The 16,957-nt window shown below is 46.3% G+C and overlaps 1 protein-coding gene across 1 annotated transcript in view; it reads left to right on the top strand.

Annotated features, from left to right (window-relative positions):
• The window catches only part of slc6a9 (solute carrier family 6 member 9), a gene marked incomplete at both ends in the record, with an annotated part of 67,777 nt that overhangs the window by 35,171 nt on the left and 15,649 nt on the right, over nucleotides 1-16,957 (top strand). Inside the window, one exon of the mRNA XM_083658796.1 lies at nucleotides 13,912-14,068. Coding sequence (XP_083514922.1) covers nucleotides 13,912-14,068 — 157 coding nt within the window. The remainder of the gene's footprint in view (nucleotides 1-13,911; nucleotides 14,069-16,957) is intronic.

Genomic DNA, 16,957 nt, shown 5'->3' with positions numbered 1-16,957 from the left:
TGGCTGGCTTACTGACTGACTGACTGGCTGACTGGTTGGCTGACTGACTGACTGACTGACTAACTGGCTGGCTGGCTGACTGGCTGGCTGACTGACTGACTGACTGGCTGACTGACTGACTGACTGGTTGGCTTACTGACTGACTGACTGGCTGACTGGTTGGCTGACTGACTGACTGACTGGCTGGCTGACTGGCTGGCTTACTGACTGACTGACTGGCTGACTGGCTGGCTGGCTGACTGACTGACTGACTGCCTGCATCACTTGCGGTAACTGTCTCTTTTGCAATCGACCAACTGACTGAACCGGCCCATTGTCTTTATGTCTGAAGTGTCTCCTCGCTGATGACTGACTGACTGACTGTCTTCCTGGATGTATGGCGTGGTGTAACCTGAAGGTGACCCCCAGCTTCTGGGCGGCCATCGATGCCGCCCCTTTGTGTGACTGGGCCCGGCTTTCTCTCCTCCTCTCTCCTCCTCCTCTCTCCTCCTCCCCCTCTCTCCTCCTCTCTCCTCTCTCCTCCTCCTCTCTCCTCCTTCTCTCTCCTCCTCTCTCCTCCTCCCCCTCTCTCCTCTCTCCTCCTCCTCTCTCCTCTTCCCCCTCTCTCCTCCTCTCTCCTCTCTCCTTCTCCTCTCTCCTCCTCCTCTCTCCTCCTTCTCTCTTCTCCTCTCTCCTCCTCCTCCTCCTCTCTCCTCCTCCCCCTCTCTCCTCCTCTCTCCTCTCTCCTCCTCCTCTCTCCTCCTCCTCTCTCCTCCTTCTCTCTCCTCCTCTCTCCTTCTCCTCTCTCCTCTCTCCTCTCTCCTCCTTCTCTCTTCTCCTCTCTCCTCCTCCTCCTCCTCTCTCCTCCTCCCCCTCTCTCCTCCTCTCTCCTCTCTCCTCCTCCTCTCTCCTCCTCCTCTCTCCTCCTTCTCTCTCCTCCTCTCTCCTTCTCCTCTCTCCTCCTCCTCTCTCCTCCTTCTCTCTTCTCTCTCCTCCTCCTCCTCCTCCTCTCTCCTCCTTCTCTCTCCTCCTCCTCCTCCTCCTCCTCCTCCTCCTCCTCCTCTCTCCTCCTCCTCGTCTCTCCTCCTCCTGACACATTGGTTTCAATTAATCAGCCATGTCGGGGGGATTTATTCAGCCGCTGCCCAATGGGATCCTGTGGTATGTAGCCGCAATGGCAGCAGGTTGAGAAGCCACAGTCTGCACTGTCTTTAGGCCCTATTACTCTCACCTCACAGCCCGCTCATAAAGAGAGCTTTGAGCCGCGCGCTTCTGGGGGGATCCGGCGGCTTTTTGTGCCATAATAGCCGAGTGTGGATTCAGTCATGGCAGACAGACATGTTTACTAAACTCTGCGTAGGTGGAGCGAGGGAGATTACGTGTGCCACTTTGAATACTTGGAAGGCCGAGTGTTGGCTTGGGAAAGTCGGCGAAATGACAACTTGTTTTCGGTCGGCGCGTCAGAGAAGATCACTTTGGACAGGGTGTTGGTTTAATTAGTTCACGGGACGGAGTATCGGGAACGGCGCATGTCAGAGGGATTCATATTGGGTTTCACCCTTTTGGATTGTTTCTATTTACAGGTGTGTTAGTGATTTAAATGGATAGCATTATGAAGATCTGTGCGCAGACGTTAGCCCAGTTTACACTACTGGGAAAAATTACTTTTCACATCTGGTGTCAGAGATAAATAAGTGTAAATAGACACGGAATCTCTTTTTAAACCCACTAATAGATCATTATGAGTCTCTAAAATTCTCCCTTTGCCGTCCTAAAACAATACTTTCATTTATCTGAAAAACGTCACGGAATAGTTTCACATTGATGGAACATAGATGACAGTTTTAAGGAATAGTTTCACATTGATGGAACATAGATGACAGTTTTACGGTCGCGTTTTTCCAAAGTGTGTGAGCATCAACTAACATCGCCTGATTCTGAGCGAGCGGAAACCTCCGGCTTGGACAGATGAAACCAACGCGGAAGTGCCAAAAACTGCAGTTCCTCGAATGGCCACTTGAGGCTGGCTGCAAAAGGGAGTCATTCAACATTCAAAAACAAAAACGGTTTTGGTCTATAGTCAATTTCACTGTTCATAGCAACTGTTTTTATATAACACCCGTTTAGACAGTCTATGGCTGCAAAAAGAAGTCTGGTTGTATAAAAGTGAATGGGAGAAAATGACCCGACTTCTCACTTGATTTATTAACTCAGTAAAGACTTTCCGAATGAGTTCATGGTCTCAATCACCAGTTTAATTTGATAAATTATGGTCCCATTTAGAGAAAAAGCGGACGATAAAGCGGACTATGCTTTGGGGTGTGATTGACAGGTTAGCTGTCCAGTGATCGCGCAGCTCGCCAATGACGGACCAATAGCAGGCGGCACGGCGTTCTTCTCGTTGAAATATGGACACTTATGGCTAAAAACAAAAATGGCGATGGTCACAATGCAAAACTCGTGGCTTCAAATCTGGAGTCCAGAAACCAATGGGTGACATCACGGTGGGGGTGGCTACATCCATATTTCTATACAGTCTATTAGGGCTGTGCCGATTCACTTATCTCCCGATTCGATACTATCACGATACTTTGGTGCCGATTCGATATATATTGCGATTCACGATTATTGCGATTCTACGATTATTGCGATTCGATATTACGATTTATTGCGATTTTTGTTTATTTTTTTCTTTTATTTTTTCAGTTTGTTTGCTTTTTTACACTAGATTAGAACATGGGAAAAGTTGAATCATACACTAGAGACTGTATATTATATATCATGAGTAGGGCTGGGCGATATAGTTAAAAACAGGGGCGGACTGGGATCATAATTCAGGCCGGGCATTAGATACCAAGCAGGCCAGGCCGATATGGGCCAACGCACGTGAAATTTGGGCCGTTTGAAGCCAGATTTGGGTCCAATTTTACAATGAGATGCACCCACTTTAACCCTGAAGTGTAATTATTACTTCAGACTAACTAATAAAGTAATAAAACCACTAGTAAACCAGTAGGCGGCGCCTGGCCTGCTGTTCAGTGAGTGGCCTGACTGCAAGCACCCAAAAAAAAAAAAAAAAAAAATTTTTTTTTTTTTTTTTTTTTTTTTAATTTGCGATTATCGATTCTGGAATAAAAGATCGATGACATTATCGTGACATTAAAAATCGCGATACTTAGGTGAATCGATTTTTTCCCCCACCCCTACAGTCTATGGTTCTGACACGTTGGAGACATAGTAGGTCCTCAGAACAAACACGCGCACACACACACACACACACACACACACACACTACTGTTAAGAGTCACTGTGAGTCTCTCATGCCTTTGTCTGAGATAAGAGGAGTAGTGAACACACGCGTGTGTGTGTGTGTGTGTGTGTGTGTGTGTGTGTGTGTGTGTGTGTGTGTGTGTGTGTGCGCACACACACACACACACACACACACACACACAGACTCATCTGACCCTTCACCTTCCAGTATTTGAACAGATGTCTCCAGTCTGTCAAGATGACCTGGCAAGACGTTTCCTCCCTCTCTCCTTCCCATCCCTTTCTCCCAGTATCATGCACAGACATTTTGGGGGGCAGGTGCTCAAGTGGGTCAGAAAAGGCAGCCCTCACATAATTATTGATTAAAATAAAGTGACATACAGTCAGCCCGGATGAACACAGTGTGGTGCCCGAGGCTGATCCACTCCACCACACTTCAATAACAGTTTGTCCGTTTCTGATGCCCAGAGCAGGAGGACCATGTCAAACGTTTTTAGCCAGGACTCACATTAAAGTGATACACCACCATTTTGGGAGATTCGCCTATTTGCCATATTCTATAGTATCTCTAGCATGAGATTTCTTTCTCTCCTAGAAAGTCTGTTTCACCCCTCACTGCTACTTAGCTTAGCATTACAATGACAGTCTATGGTACCGCTACCTACCCCCGTTCAGTCGCCCAAATTATACACATTCCAACAGCGCCAGAAACACTCACATGTGCATGTTGTGACTCGTGTACTCACCATGCGATGTCATAATAATCCAAAGTTACGGGAAACAGTCATTTTTGAAGTAAATCCATAGCAAGAACTATAGTAACTTACTTACTTACAATAAAGTTACTTTCTCGCTTGCCTGAGGCACATGTGTGCACGTCACAACATGTACATGTGAGTGTTTCTGGCGCTGTTGGAATGTGTATTTTGGGCGACTGAACGGGGGTAGGCAGCTGTCCCATTGTCATGCTAAGCTAAGTAGCAGTGAGGGGTCAAATGGACTTTCTAATGCACGCACATAGGAAGACATCTACAAGCTATTATACTATCGGGAATATGGCAAATAGGCAAATCTTCCAAAATGTTGGCGTATCCCTCCCTTTAAACAAATATATTTCTGCCCTGGAACTCTATCTATCTATCTATCTATCTATCTATCTATCTATCTATCTATCTATCTATCTATCTACAGTATATATCTATATAAAAGGGGCAATGTGGGCTCTGTTTGTTCTCTGTTTCAATTTTTGTCCCACTGATGATGTCATAGTGACATCACTGATGAGCATCAGTGATGTCATAAATCACTGATGACATAAGAGCAAGCCCGCACAGGGGTCGAGCTGCAGGGCAGGCTCGGCCGTGGCAATTGTGATATCATCAGTGATGTCATAAGAGCAATTGTGAGGTCATCAGGGATTTTTTTCTTCAGACCAATGAGACAAGACTTTACTATTTAATGTATCATTGTCATATTGATGCTGAAACCTTTACACAATTCCTGTATAAAATTGAGACCATCGTTGAGACGATAGGTTGCAACCATGACTCTCTTCTCTATCGCTTCATGTTGCAAAGAGGAGAGAGCTTTTTCAGTCAAAAGTTTAGTCTTTCACATTCAGATGTCCTTCATTTATTTATTTAGCCTTTTACAGGAATTTCACTTCACTGAAGAAGATAAACATGTCGGAAGTGATTTTTCCCTCGGGCGTTCACTCCTTCCACCGCCTTCCATTACCAGAAACTCTGAAGATCTTAACAGCGCCCCCTTCCCATTCTGCCATAAAGCAACCCAGCAGATGTCCCCACCAAATGCAACTTGATGGCTCACGATGTACTGTAATATGCAGTGCTGAGGCTGAGGCTGCCAATCTTGTTCATTTACGTCTCAAATTGAACATACCAATAATGTGTTGGTCTCAAACTTACACGCTGGGACAAACTCCAAATACACTTTTAAAACTTCTACAGTGCAATGTGGATTCCTCATCTAAACACAAATATTAGGTGCGAGAACGCTGTCAGACTTTTTTTGATGATGCTTCTCTATTGGCTACCAGGCTGCAGCAGCAGCAGCCAAATAGAGCAGGTTTATCTGCCTGTGGCAGTACGGCCTGCTTTTGACTCCCTGAGCCTCCTGAGGCAGGGATCTTAACCACCCGATCTCCTCACCACCTCCCCACACCATCACCTCCCCACCCGATCTGTTCAGCACCTCCCCACATCATCTCTTCTGCACTGCTGCAGCCGCGGCACCAATCCGGCTTTGATGTGTGTGGCAGTACAGACAGGGATGTAAAGGCTGCAGAATCAGTTTACCCAACTTGAATACTCATCATGGAAATGCTACATCATAAGCAGTATCAAACATTGGAGATGTAGGTTCTTTCAGGATTGTGTCTTTTTTTTATATTGGTGGCTGCTATTGTTATAGCTTATCCATCTATTCATTTACCAGTGCACTGAGTACGATGTGTTGTTTATGTGTGTGTGTGTGTGTGTGTGTGTGTCTGTGTTTTGATGAGTGTGTGTGTGTGTGTGTGTGTGTGTGTGTGTGTGTGTGTGTGTGTGTGTGTGTGTGTGTGTGTGTGTGTGTGTGTGTGTGTGTGTGTGTGTGTAGGTGTGTGTGTGTGTGTGTGTGTGTGTGTGTGTGTGTGTGTGTGTGTGTGTGTGTGTGTGTGCATGATGCATGTATTTTTAAGTGTGTATGTAAGCGTGCATGTGTACACATGTGTGTTGTGTGGACAGTAACATTCACAGAGAGCAGAGTGTGTTAAGGATGACAGGGTAATTAACTGTGGAAATCAGGTGAAGTCTCATGGTGCGCGCGCACGCGCGCGCGTGTGTGTGTGTGTGTGTGTGTGTGTGTGTGTGTGTTCAACTCTTGTGAAATCTGAAATTATGAAATCATGCATCAGTCAAAAATGTAATGCATTGTCTTCCTTTGTCAAACTTTATAACCAAAACTTCATGGAAAAATTCTGTCATACAACAGTAATTCTCCTAACCACATTTCACCTAGCCACTGGATGTCGGCCCAACCGCTGATATGAATTTTTTTTGTATGGAGGGGGAAAAACAGCCAAGTCAAGCTTTCCTGGACTGGTATACAGTGTGTTTATGGAGAGGCAGCTCCCCGAGAGAGAGAGAGAGAGAGAGAGAGAGAGAGAGAGAGAGAGAGAGAGAGAGAGAGAGAGAGAGAGAGAGAGAGAGAGAGAGAGAGAGAGAGAGAGAGAGAGAGAGAGAGAGAGAGAGAGAGAGAGAGAGAGAGAGAGAGAGAGAGAGAGAGAGAGAGAGAGAGAGAGAGAGAGAGAGAGAGAGAGAGAGAGAGAGAGCAGTGACTGGTATACAGTCTGTGCATGGAGAGACAGCTCCCCCAGAGACAGAGAGCGAGCAGTGAGCTGTCAGTGAAGTGCCATGGCTCTGTTGGAGGTGTCGTTAAATAAAGTCCCTCCAGACAGGAGACTGCAGGCATCAAACCGACGAGTCAGCATTGCTACCATATTACACGTAACAAATCACATATATTGCGTTGTTGCTGTTGCTATTGTTTTGTTTCGGCTTTTTTGCTAATTATTGCAATTAAGATGCGTACAATTTCCGAGGTGAAAAAGCATAATGAGCTGTGTGATGGAGATGAAAACACTGCATCTAACTTCCAAAATAACAGAAATGTTAACATAGTGAAAGGTAAGCAGGCGGCTGACACTCTTTTTGCAAACAGCTCAGATCGCACCTGCGTGTGTGTGCGTGTGTGCGTGTGCGTGTGTGTGTGTGTGCGTGTGTGTGTGTGTGCGTGTGTACTACGTGTGCGTGTGTGCGTGCTTGTTACACCCCAGTGGACAGTGTCTCTCACCGACATGGCTGCAGCTGTCAGTAGACGTTGCTTTAAAAGGTTCACACTGCTGTCTGTCAAAATGATCCTGGCTGTGTGCACAAGTGTGGGTGATTGTGTGCGTGCTTGTGTGTGTGTGTGTGTGTGTGTGTGTGTGTGTGTGTGTGTGTGCGTTTGCGTGTGTGTGTGAGAGTAGGGAAAACGAGAGTGCAGCAGAGGAAAGAGGAGACATGGAAAACATTGGCATACTGTTAGTTGTAGTATCATTTGGATGGAGAGCTTGTGAATCTCATTTGTCCTTACTACAGCAGAATAAAATAATATCACGATGTGTGTGTGTGTGTGTGTGTGTGTGTGTGTGTGTGTGTGTGTGTATGTGTGTGTGTGTGTGTGTGTGTGTGTGTGTGCGTGCGTGCGTGCGCGCGCGCGCGCGTGTGTGTGTACAGTATAATTTGTATGTGCATATATCGGTGCATTTGTGGCAAATAAAGACAGGGTTGTCCGTCCTGTACTTTGTGTATCGTTCCAATATCTATTGTGTTGTGTACAGTCCCCAAGATATTTCATACTGGACATGTGAACAGTTTGATCACATGACTCTATAGTTCATTTGAATTTCACCTCAGACAGGAAGACGGGACACTGCTTTCAAGTCTGAAAATAGATTTGCGGGAAAGATGAACAACATTTCAGCTTTTCGCCAACTAGGGCGCTGCTGGATGATGTGACTAGGTTGACAGTACAGTACAGTACAGTACAGTACAGTACAGTTAGTGGACTAGTAAGGCTTATGAATTCTAACAGGCCCACATGATGTTGTGTTTCTGACTTGGATTGGTTGGTTTAATTCATCAAAACATTCAAAATCCTTACTACTGTACTGTAAAGCCAACCTAGAGGTGACTTAATCTAGCAGCGCCCTAGTTAGCAAATCTAGGTACATTTCAGACTTGAAAGCAGTGACCTGTCTTGTTTGAGGTGAAATGCAAATTAATTCAATGATCATATGATCAAATGTCTCATGTCCTCCTACAGGAGATTATAAACTCACCTCTCAACTCTTCTTCACATAGAGGAAGACTTTATCAATGGATCTGTTTCTGTTTTGATCTAACCCTGAAGCTGTGGTTAGGTAAAAGAGTCCTTTAAATGTGGATTCTGCCGTTTCTGACCAGGAAAAGGAAAGTATACCTTCTATTTACATTTTCCAGCTGTGGATTTTTAAATGAAAATCAAATCACCATTCATTTTTTAATGAATGTAGAGACAGAGAGAGACTTGAGAGAGCCTCGGCGAGGTCAACGCTGCGACTCGTAAGAGACAGCGGAGAAAGAGAGACAGAGTTGCAAACCAACGTGTTATGGGAGCGCATGTGTGCTCTTATATAAAGCACAGATGGTCTCGGCCAGGCACATGAGGGAAAGATGGAAGAGGTGGACGGATGGAGGGATACAGAGGGACGAATGTCTGCCTGTCTGTCTGTCTGCCTGTCTGTCTGTCTGCCTGTCTGCCTGTCTGTCTGTCTGTCTGTCTGTCTGTCTGTCTGTCTGCCTGTCTGTCTGTCTGCCTGTCTGTCTGTCTGTCTGTCTGTCTGTCTGTCTGACTGTCTGTCTGTCTGCCTGTCTGTCTGCCTGTCTGTCTGTCTGTCTGTCTGCCTGTCTGCCTGTCTGTCTGCCTGTCTGTCTGTCTGACTGTCTGACTGACTGACTGACTGACTGACTGACCAGGGGGGCTCCTGGGAGCCAACACCATAGGCTGCAACACCTGGGTAGAGAGAGAGGGAGAAATGGGTTCATTCAGTCTGTCTGGGCGTAGCACCTGCCACCTACTAGGGTTCAGCTAATCTGATGCGATGTCTTTTTTTGGACTGAAGTACCGCAAATCTTCAATGTACAGTATAAGGAAGAATCCCCGCTCGCCTCGCTACATAAGTAGCCTTGTCTATGTCTACTACTTCAGTTAGTGATTTCCTACATTTCCCAGAATGCCGTTCGACAACCTCCAGATAATTTGCATGAACTTTCTGCATTCAGGTTTTGGTTTGCCTGTAGCAGAGCCGTATAATAGACGAGTTGCGACATCTCCATTCACTCCAATGGACCAGGTTTTTTTTTTAACCTCACAAAGGTTCCCAGAAGTAAGGTTCTGGATTGAGCAGCGCTGTCGAGTTGCAGCAAAATGGACCGTTTGAAACTTTGAAAGGGTCAGATGTTTAAAGAATCAAATTCTATATTATCAGCTTTATTTTAGCATTCAAACGTAGCGCGAGCCTCCTTCCTGGCTATTCATTGGCTACTGAGTCAGGCATTTTGGACCTCTGCTGGCACCACTCTCTTACTAGATTACTCTGGCCGGTACCTGAAAAAAGCAATAGTGACGGCAGAGTTTTTTTCCAGTTGAGATAAAGTGACAGTGGCGTCACGCCCCTTACTCAAAACATTAAGGATTATTGAGACTGATGATATCGTTCTCTCTCCCTTGTGTTGTTGAGTGTCCGCGTAAAACTGTGAGAGAGTTTTACGCTGACCTGCCTCTTTGATGCATTTAGACTGTTCTATGTTTTTGTTCTGTTTCTGTTTCTGTTTCCCCTGAAATGTGTTTACTTGGTCAGTCTCTTTGGAGCACATGGCTGTCAAGGACCAAGACGTTTGGATTGCCAGCCATGTAAGAATCACTGCATCATAGCAGGGCACACATATGTGTCATTACCAAATAAGGCATCGTTTTATCATTTCATGTGTACATTTGCTCCGTCTGTGTCACTTTCTCCCTGAATTCAAACATTAAGATTTCACTCTGAAAGTCTCCAGCACAGACAAAAGGCTACGTTTATGCATAAAGGAACATATAAAAGCTATAGTTGACACTGTGTCTGGCCTTGCACCGAGTTGTTTTTTGAACTGAGTGTGCCTGTCTGAGAAATGTCAGGTTGAGCTTCAGAGAGTGGACACCAGAGAGGCAGAGGTCATTGTTATTCCCAGTGTTTAGGGTCCCGCTGGTCTTAGACCTGACGCATCTTGTCGACCTGCCTGTGCATGTGTGTGTGTGTAGGTGTGTGTAAGTGTGTGTGTGTGTGTGTGTGCGTGCGTGTGTGTGTGTGTATGTGTGTGTGTGTGTGCGTGTGCGTGTGCGTGCATGCGTGCGTGTGCATGTGTCAGGGATGCAAACTCATTGAGAGTGGAAAAGGTTGACAGATACCAAGAATACTCAGAAACTTAAGTGGCCTATTTTGGGATCAAAAAGGTGACTGTCATCTAAAGGTGTCTATTTTGCATGCCCTGTGTGTGTGTGTGTGTGTGTGTGTGTGTGTGTGTGTGTGTGTGTGTGTGTGTGTGTGTGTGTGTGTGTGTGTGTGTGTGTGTGTGTGTGTGTGTGTGTGTGTGTGTGTGTGTGTGTGTGTGTGTGTGTGTGTGTGTGTGTGTGTGTGTGTGTGTGTGTGTGTGTGACCCCCCCATTGAGATTGTGTCCCTCTGACCCAAATCTGAGAAGATGTTTATTGTTAGATATGAGTTTGTCCAGAATTCTAGGACTCTCTGTATTTGTAGGGAGACATAACAGAGAAACGATGATCAAAACAGTCTTCTTCTAAATTAAATAGTGTTGTTTAACAATTCTTAAATCTTCTGGGGACCCCCTGGAACCCCCTCGAGGACCTCTGGACCCCACTTTGAGAACCAAGAGCGCAGGGTGCAACCAGAGCACACACACACGCACACGCACACTCCCAGCTGCACACTGGCCCGCCTCTGACACCGCCTGCCCCGTCCAAAGACAACTCCAGACGGACGCGTCGTGCTGTGACAGTGGGTTCACTCTGAGCAAATCTCCTCATCCACAACACTGCTGTTTGCTGATCTTCCTGTCTGTCCCACCTGCACACCACTCTCTCCAGCACCAAGAGGGGTCAAGGAGTCTGGAGGAGATGTTCTTTGTTTTGCAGCCTCCAACGTCCGGCCACAGCCAGACTCAGAGAGGAGCTGCAGCTGCTGCCACGGGACTCTGCCGGCTGCTATTTGTTTTCTGTGCTCGTCGCTCCCCCACGCTTCTTCTCCCATTAGCCGCGCTTTGGCGCAGCCTCAAAGATGGAGTACAGCACGAATACGATGGGGGCCAAATGTGCAGGTTGTTGTTAGCTGCTGTTGTGTTTGTTGCTGTTGAGATGTTGTTGTTGTTGTTGTTTTTTCGCTAATGAATAAGATGTCGCTTTGGCAGAAGCACAGAGGTACAAAGACACAATTGAGTCTATCTAATCCAGGGTCTAATCCAAATGAACAACAAATGCCAGTATTTACTTTAAATACCATTGGGTCATATGTTGTCAGCAGCAGAAAGGACTTCCTGACGTTAAAAGGACAGGCCTGGAGTGCTTTTAATAAATTACATCTAATATGGCAGTCAGACGTCTCAAAAGCTACCAAGATCAACTTCTCCCACAGCCTGTGTGGGGAGCATCCTTCTTTATGCTCCCAAAACTAATGAATAAAGAGCTGCAGGATGGTCTTGATGGAACATACACAACAAGACTCCTCACGCATGTCGAGAAGCTTTCATGGAGGAACCATCCCACAAAGTCTCAGATGTATGGTGGCATCCCTCCCATCTCAGCTGTGGCACAAAGAAGAGTCCACTTTGCTGGACATTGCTCCAGAGCAAAAGACCAGATCATCTCAGATATTCTGCTCTGGAGACTGCCCTGCCCATCAAGAGGAAGCAGACCACTCACATCTCCAGATGTCCTAACTAGGGATACAGGACTGACTGTGAATGAGCACCAGAATCCAGTGACAACAGTGTCTGTGTCTGAGATCTCGAGGGCACTCGGAGCGTGATGATGTGTTGATAACATTTGAATGTCTCAGCTACTGTATATACAGACTTTGGTCTTTGCCCGTTTTCCAACTTTGGCCACCATCAAAGCAAAAACAAGGCTCCTGATTGGCTGCCTATTCTACACAAAGGCTAACACACAGGGTGCTGGCACACCATCAGGAGCAATTTGGGGTTCAGTATCTTGCCCAAGGACACTTCGACATGCAGACTGGAGGAGGTGGGAATCGAACCACCAACCTCTTTTATCCAAGGCGATTAGTGGACGACCTGCTCTACCTCCTGAGCTACAGCCGCCCCACATGTGTGTGTGTGTGTGTGTGTGTGTGTGTGTGTGTGTGTGTGTGTGTGTGTGTGTGTGTGTGTGTGTGTGTGTGTGTGTGTGTGTGTGTGTGTGTGTGTGTGTGTGTGTGTGTGTGTGTGTGTGTGTGCGTGTGCGTGCGCGCGCGCGCGCACGTGCGTGTGTGCACATGCTATCCCGTGGGTTTGGTGCCCTGTAGCAGTTCCTAAAATTGGGAACTGCAGACATAAATCTTACTTTATTGCTCTTATGTAAACTCTGCTGCAACAACTTTGCATTTGCAAACCATGTGGGAAAGGTAGAGCCCCTCCCCCTTATCAACAAACCACATTATGTCCGGTTTTATTACAGTGTCAACGGAGCCAAGGGCTACAAAGCATGCAGTTCTATATTTGTTGTCTCACTTCACATTATCTCTCGATTAAATTGTGTCAGAGTTTTGAGATTTCAAGAGCATAAGATTGAAGACGGTTTCCTACAAATATTAAAAAGCTTATCACCAGTAACAGCATTTTTATGTGATCAAAGCCCAGTGACTAAGAGTGCTTTCTCACTGAGAACGATTGCTTTCGTTCTGTTCCGTTCCGCACCCAGGAACGATTGCCCCCCCCTTCCCCTCTCCCCCGCTGGTCAGCTTTCACATTACAACGTTTCTTCCGTGCTCGGAAACGGAACAGAGTGCACTTGCGTCATCAACTATGCCTGGAGTTTATCCTCGCCCGTGTGTTGTCTATGTTGTTCGGAACGGTTGGCTTTCACACTCGCAAGTGTTCCGTGCCCTGGGCGCCAGTGAGAAAGCACCCTAAAAGCAACTTGTACTGCAAATGTTTACAAATCCTCCCATCGCTCACTCTCATCATTCACTCACTTCTTCAAAACAGAAAAGAGCCTCTGCAAAATGTACAATGCCAACATTTTATTCTGGCAACTCGACACACATAGAAGTGATCACAATTATCCATCTTCGTATGTCCTACGAGTATTTTCTTTTTTTCACATGTCGCTGGTGCAGATCATAAAAAATTAGCAGTGATTATTTTGTGCGTCGAGGAGCGTGAGTGTGTCCGTCCGTGCGCACGCCCACACACGCGAACGCACAGACAGACACAGCTGAGGTTAGCTTAGGGAGGTCAGGAGAGAGGCACCATCTGACGCCAGCAGATGGAGTGATGGATGGAGGCAGGGAAGGAGAGGAGAAACTTGAAATCAGGACGACAAGACCAAATGCTTATCAGCTGTTCTTAAGGCGCAGATTTCACTTTGCATCCTGTCTGCTCCAGCGCGCTCACCTGACTCTGGAGCAAAGGAGATAGCATTCCACAGAGTGTGGCCATTAACTGTGTGTGTGTGTGTATCCCAGCTGAGGAGATGAGACTAGTGCAGCTTCTTAACTTTGCTCAACTTTGACTTTATTTTTTGGGGGAAGGACATTTTTGCCCTTATTTGATAGGACAGTATATAGACAGGAAAGCAGGGAGAGAGAGGGGAGGACATGCAGCAAATGGCCGCAGGTCGGATTCGAACCTGGGTCGCTGCAGGAAGGACCACGCCTTAATGGTACACGCTCTACCGAGTGAGCCGCCGGGACGCCTCCAACTTTGACTTTCTGCTGCAACACTACTCTCTCACTAGGACACTTGGCCTCCTCTTTAAACCTCACCTCAACTCTCTCTCTCTCTCTCTCTCTCTCTCTCTCACAGAATGGAGCCGTTCCAGGCGAGCCGGTGAAGAAGGATGAAAACTCGCGGAGAGGGAACTGGGGCAACCAGATTGAGTTTGTCCTTACCAGCGTGGGCTATGCGGTGGGCCTGGGCAACGTCTGGAGGTTCCCCTACCTCTGCTACAGGAATGGAGGAGGTATGTACAATGAAGTCCACACCAGTGGTTCCCAACCTTTTCCAACTCAGGGCCCGCTTGCACAACTGCTGTTGAGCGAGGCGGTGCAGCTGCCAAGCTGTGTATGCGGTTGTCTTTATTGAAGGAGAAGAAGAAAGTCATTAACTTGTGAGCTACTTGACCAGCAAAGCTTGCTATTAGGAGACAGGAACCATAGTTGACAAAACCATACATTGCACGTAATTAGAATTTCAATTATTTATTTAGGATTTAGCAGTCAAAACATGCAACATCAATACTACCCGAGGACATCTCAATCTGCTCGCGAGCTCAGTTGTTTATGTGATAGTGGGCGCGGATTGCTTGCGTCACATGAATACCCGGCGCATCTGGTGACGCAATGATCTCCAGGACAAAAATCTGTGTAGTGTCCGAAACTCATTTTGATCATTCATATAGTTATAGTCACCATATAGTTCACTATTATGATCAACACTATATGGGGAATAGTGAATGAGTGAATGAATGAACGATTCCGAACGCGGCTAAAGAGTTGAACAAAGAGGGAATAATGAGGCACGGTAGAAATGAGCGATGAGGAGGAGGACGGGAAGGAACAGGCAAAGACCAAAGACTGTATATAACTGAGGCATTCAAATGTTATCATCACAGAAGAAGCCATTTGGTGTTAATGCGGATGAGACCCTGGATTGGACCCTGGACTAAATTGTGTTCCAGAGGTCTTTGTACCCCGCTTAGAAAATATTCCAGGAGCAAAGCAGCAATGCGCAGTAAAAGCCATACGCTTTGGTCAAGGTCCTCTATCAGTGTCAGTGACTGCAGGCATCGGTCCCCACTAACAGTTCACATGTTTTCACTGCAAATATTTGGGTTAGTCTTGTATGTTTAGCAGACATGCATCCCCATACAAGGGCACAGTGTATGTAGGACATGCATTAGCTCATACACACAGCTGCACATATAGCGGGCCTGAGCAGCAGCTCACGCAAAATGATAAGGATTCCATGTTCTACACTCTACAGTATCAGCTGGCTGCACCGACCTAGTTCACATAGGCCATAGGGCCTATGTCATAGGCAATTCATGAAAGAATATGCACGCCACACATACACAGCATTATCATGTGATTTCACTTCACACAGTTATTGTCTGACAAGACACTTCAGATATTTCACATTGTTGAAATTGTGTCACTGATTTCCATTGGTTTCTTGCTTTCTGTGGACCAGGTGCCTCCACAGTCCTCCACTTCATCATGCTTGTATTATAACTCTACATTGCTTCTTACAGTAGTAGTCCAGCGGAGTGCAGTAGAGCAGTGATTCTCAACCACTGGGTCACATGGGCCTCGGGTCCAGTGGGTCGCAAACAGGGTTCGAGTTATGGGGGGGGGCCAATGGCGACTCAGCTTCCATAAAGAGAGTCTGAGACGCCATGAACATGGAGGACACCTGTAGGGGTTCTCTCTCAGAAACAAGGAGATACTGTTTCTGCATCTGATGTATCAGCACAGAATTTTCATGACTTTTCACGCGTCCCACAAATTGAGAAGATGTCCAGCATTTTGCGCGCAAGAGACCGAGAGAGAGAGAGAGGGAGAGAGGGAACGCACGGGAGAGAGACAGAAGCTGTGTTTCCATTACAGTTTTTCGCAAAATAATTGCGATATTTCTACAACTTCGACAATGTACAATTGCGACTTGTAGGCGTTTCCATTGAAGTTGAGTTTGAGTGATTCCCCGTTGCAGCAGCTGCCACAGTGATTACGCACAGGGATCTGCCCCAAATCCCGTCCCCTGCATGCTCAAATCCAACCAATGGTCAATGCAAATCACCACATGAAGTTACAACGCATATAAACGAGCCTGATTATCAATTCAAAAGAAAATGAGTGTCAACATATTGCTGGCTGCAGTGAATGCAGTGAGCGCGAGAGGCAGAGGAAAAAAGGTAGCCTACAACTGCGCGCACACAGACAGGCAGCCTGTCACCATGGACCGTTTCTGTCATTAAACATGATCTATTTTCCCCAGCTCCGCTTTTGCACAACACTCGTCTTTCTGCTAGGTAGCGTTGCTTAAAAGTTTTCCACTTGCTGCGGAGGTTTTGCCACGGCGAACCCTTTCTCCCTCATTTCCTTTCATTTTTCAAAGGAGAAGATGGGTCACATGACATGCAAATGCGAAAAATGCGTTTCCATTACACTTTTGCGATAAACTGCTATATCGACACGTCTGAAAAACCACCTCATGAGAGCGCAAAAACCTTTTGCGATATTTGGGAGGTTTTTCGAAATTTACGTGTTTCCATTACCCACTTTCTATTGCGATATTTAGATTTTGCGCATTTCTGATGGTAATGGAAACACGACTAGAGAGAGAGGGAGTATGATGGAAAGAGAGACCAAAGCTGTACAGTAGTTAAGAAAAGCTGATGACTGAGTCCCTGTCCTATCCTTTCTCCTTTCTAGAACAAAGGTGTAGTTTAGAACAGAGGTTCTCAAATGTTTTTCAGCCAAGGACCCCTTAAGGCTTATAAGATAGAAAATATACCGGGGACCCCCTCATTCTGATTTGTGATTTTGAGCTTGTTTCCACGCTAACGTGCTTGACATTTAAATTGATAGGTTTGTCGGATTAGAATGTAATCCATGAACCATTTTAGATTTAAAGCATAACATATTTTCGTTGAACTATGAAGCTTTTGCACACACAAAAAGTCCCCCCTCCCTGAAAACCTTTCGCGGACCCCCTGGCAAAGTGCCACGGACCCCTGGGGGTCCCCGGACCCCCATTTAAGAACCACTGGTTTAGAAAAGCTGATGATGACTGAGTACCTGTCCTATCCTGTCTCCTCCCTAGACCAAAGGTGTAGTTTAGAAAAGCTGAT

This window comes from Poromitra crassiceps, assembly GCF_964638095.1.
Source record: "Poromitra crassiceps genome assembly, chromosome: 23".
Lineage (NCBI taxonomy): Eukaryota > Metazoa > Chordata > Actinopteri > Beryciformes > Melamphaidae > Poromitra > Poromitra crassiceps.
Note: the sequence above shows the minus strand (reverse complement) of the source record. Positions and strands in the feature narration are given on the sequence as shown.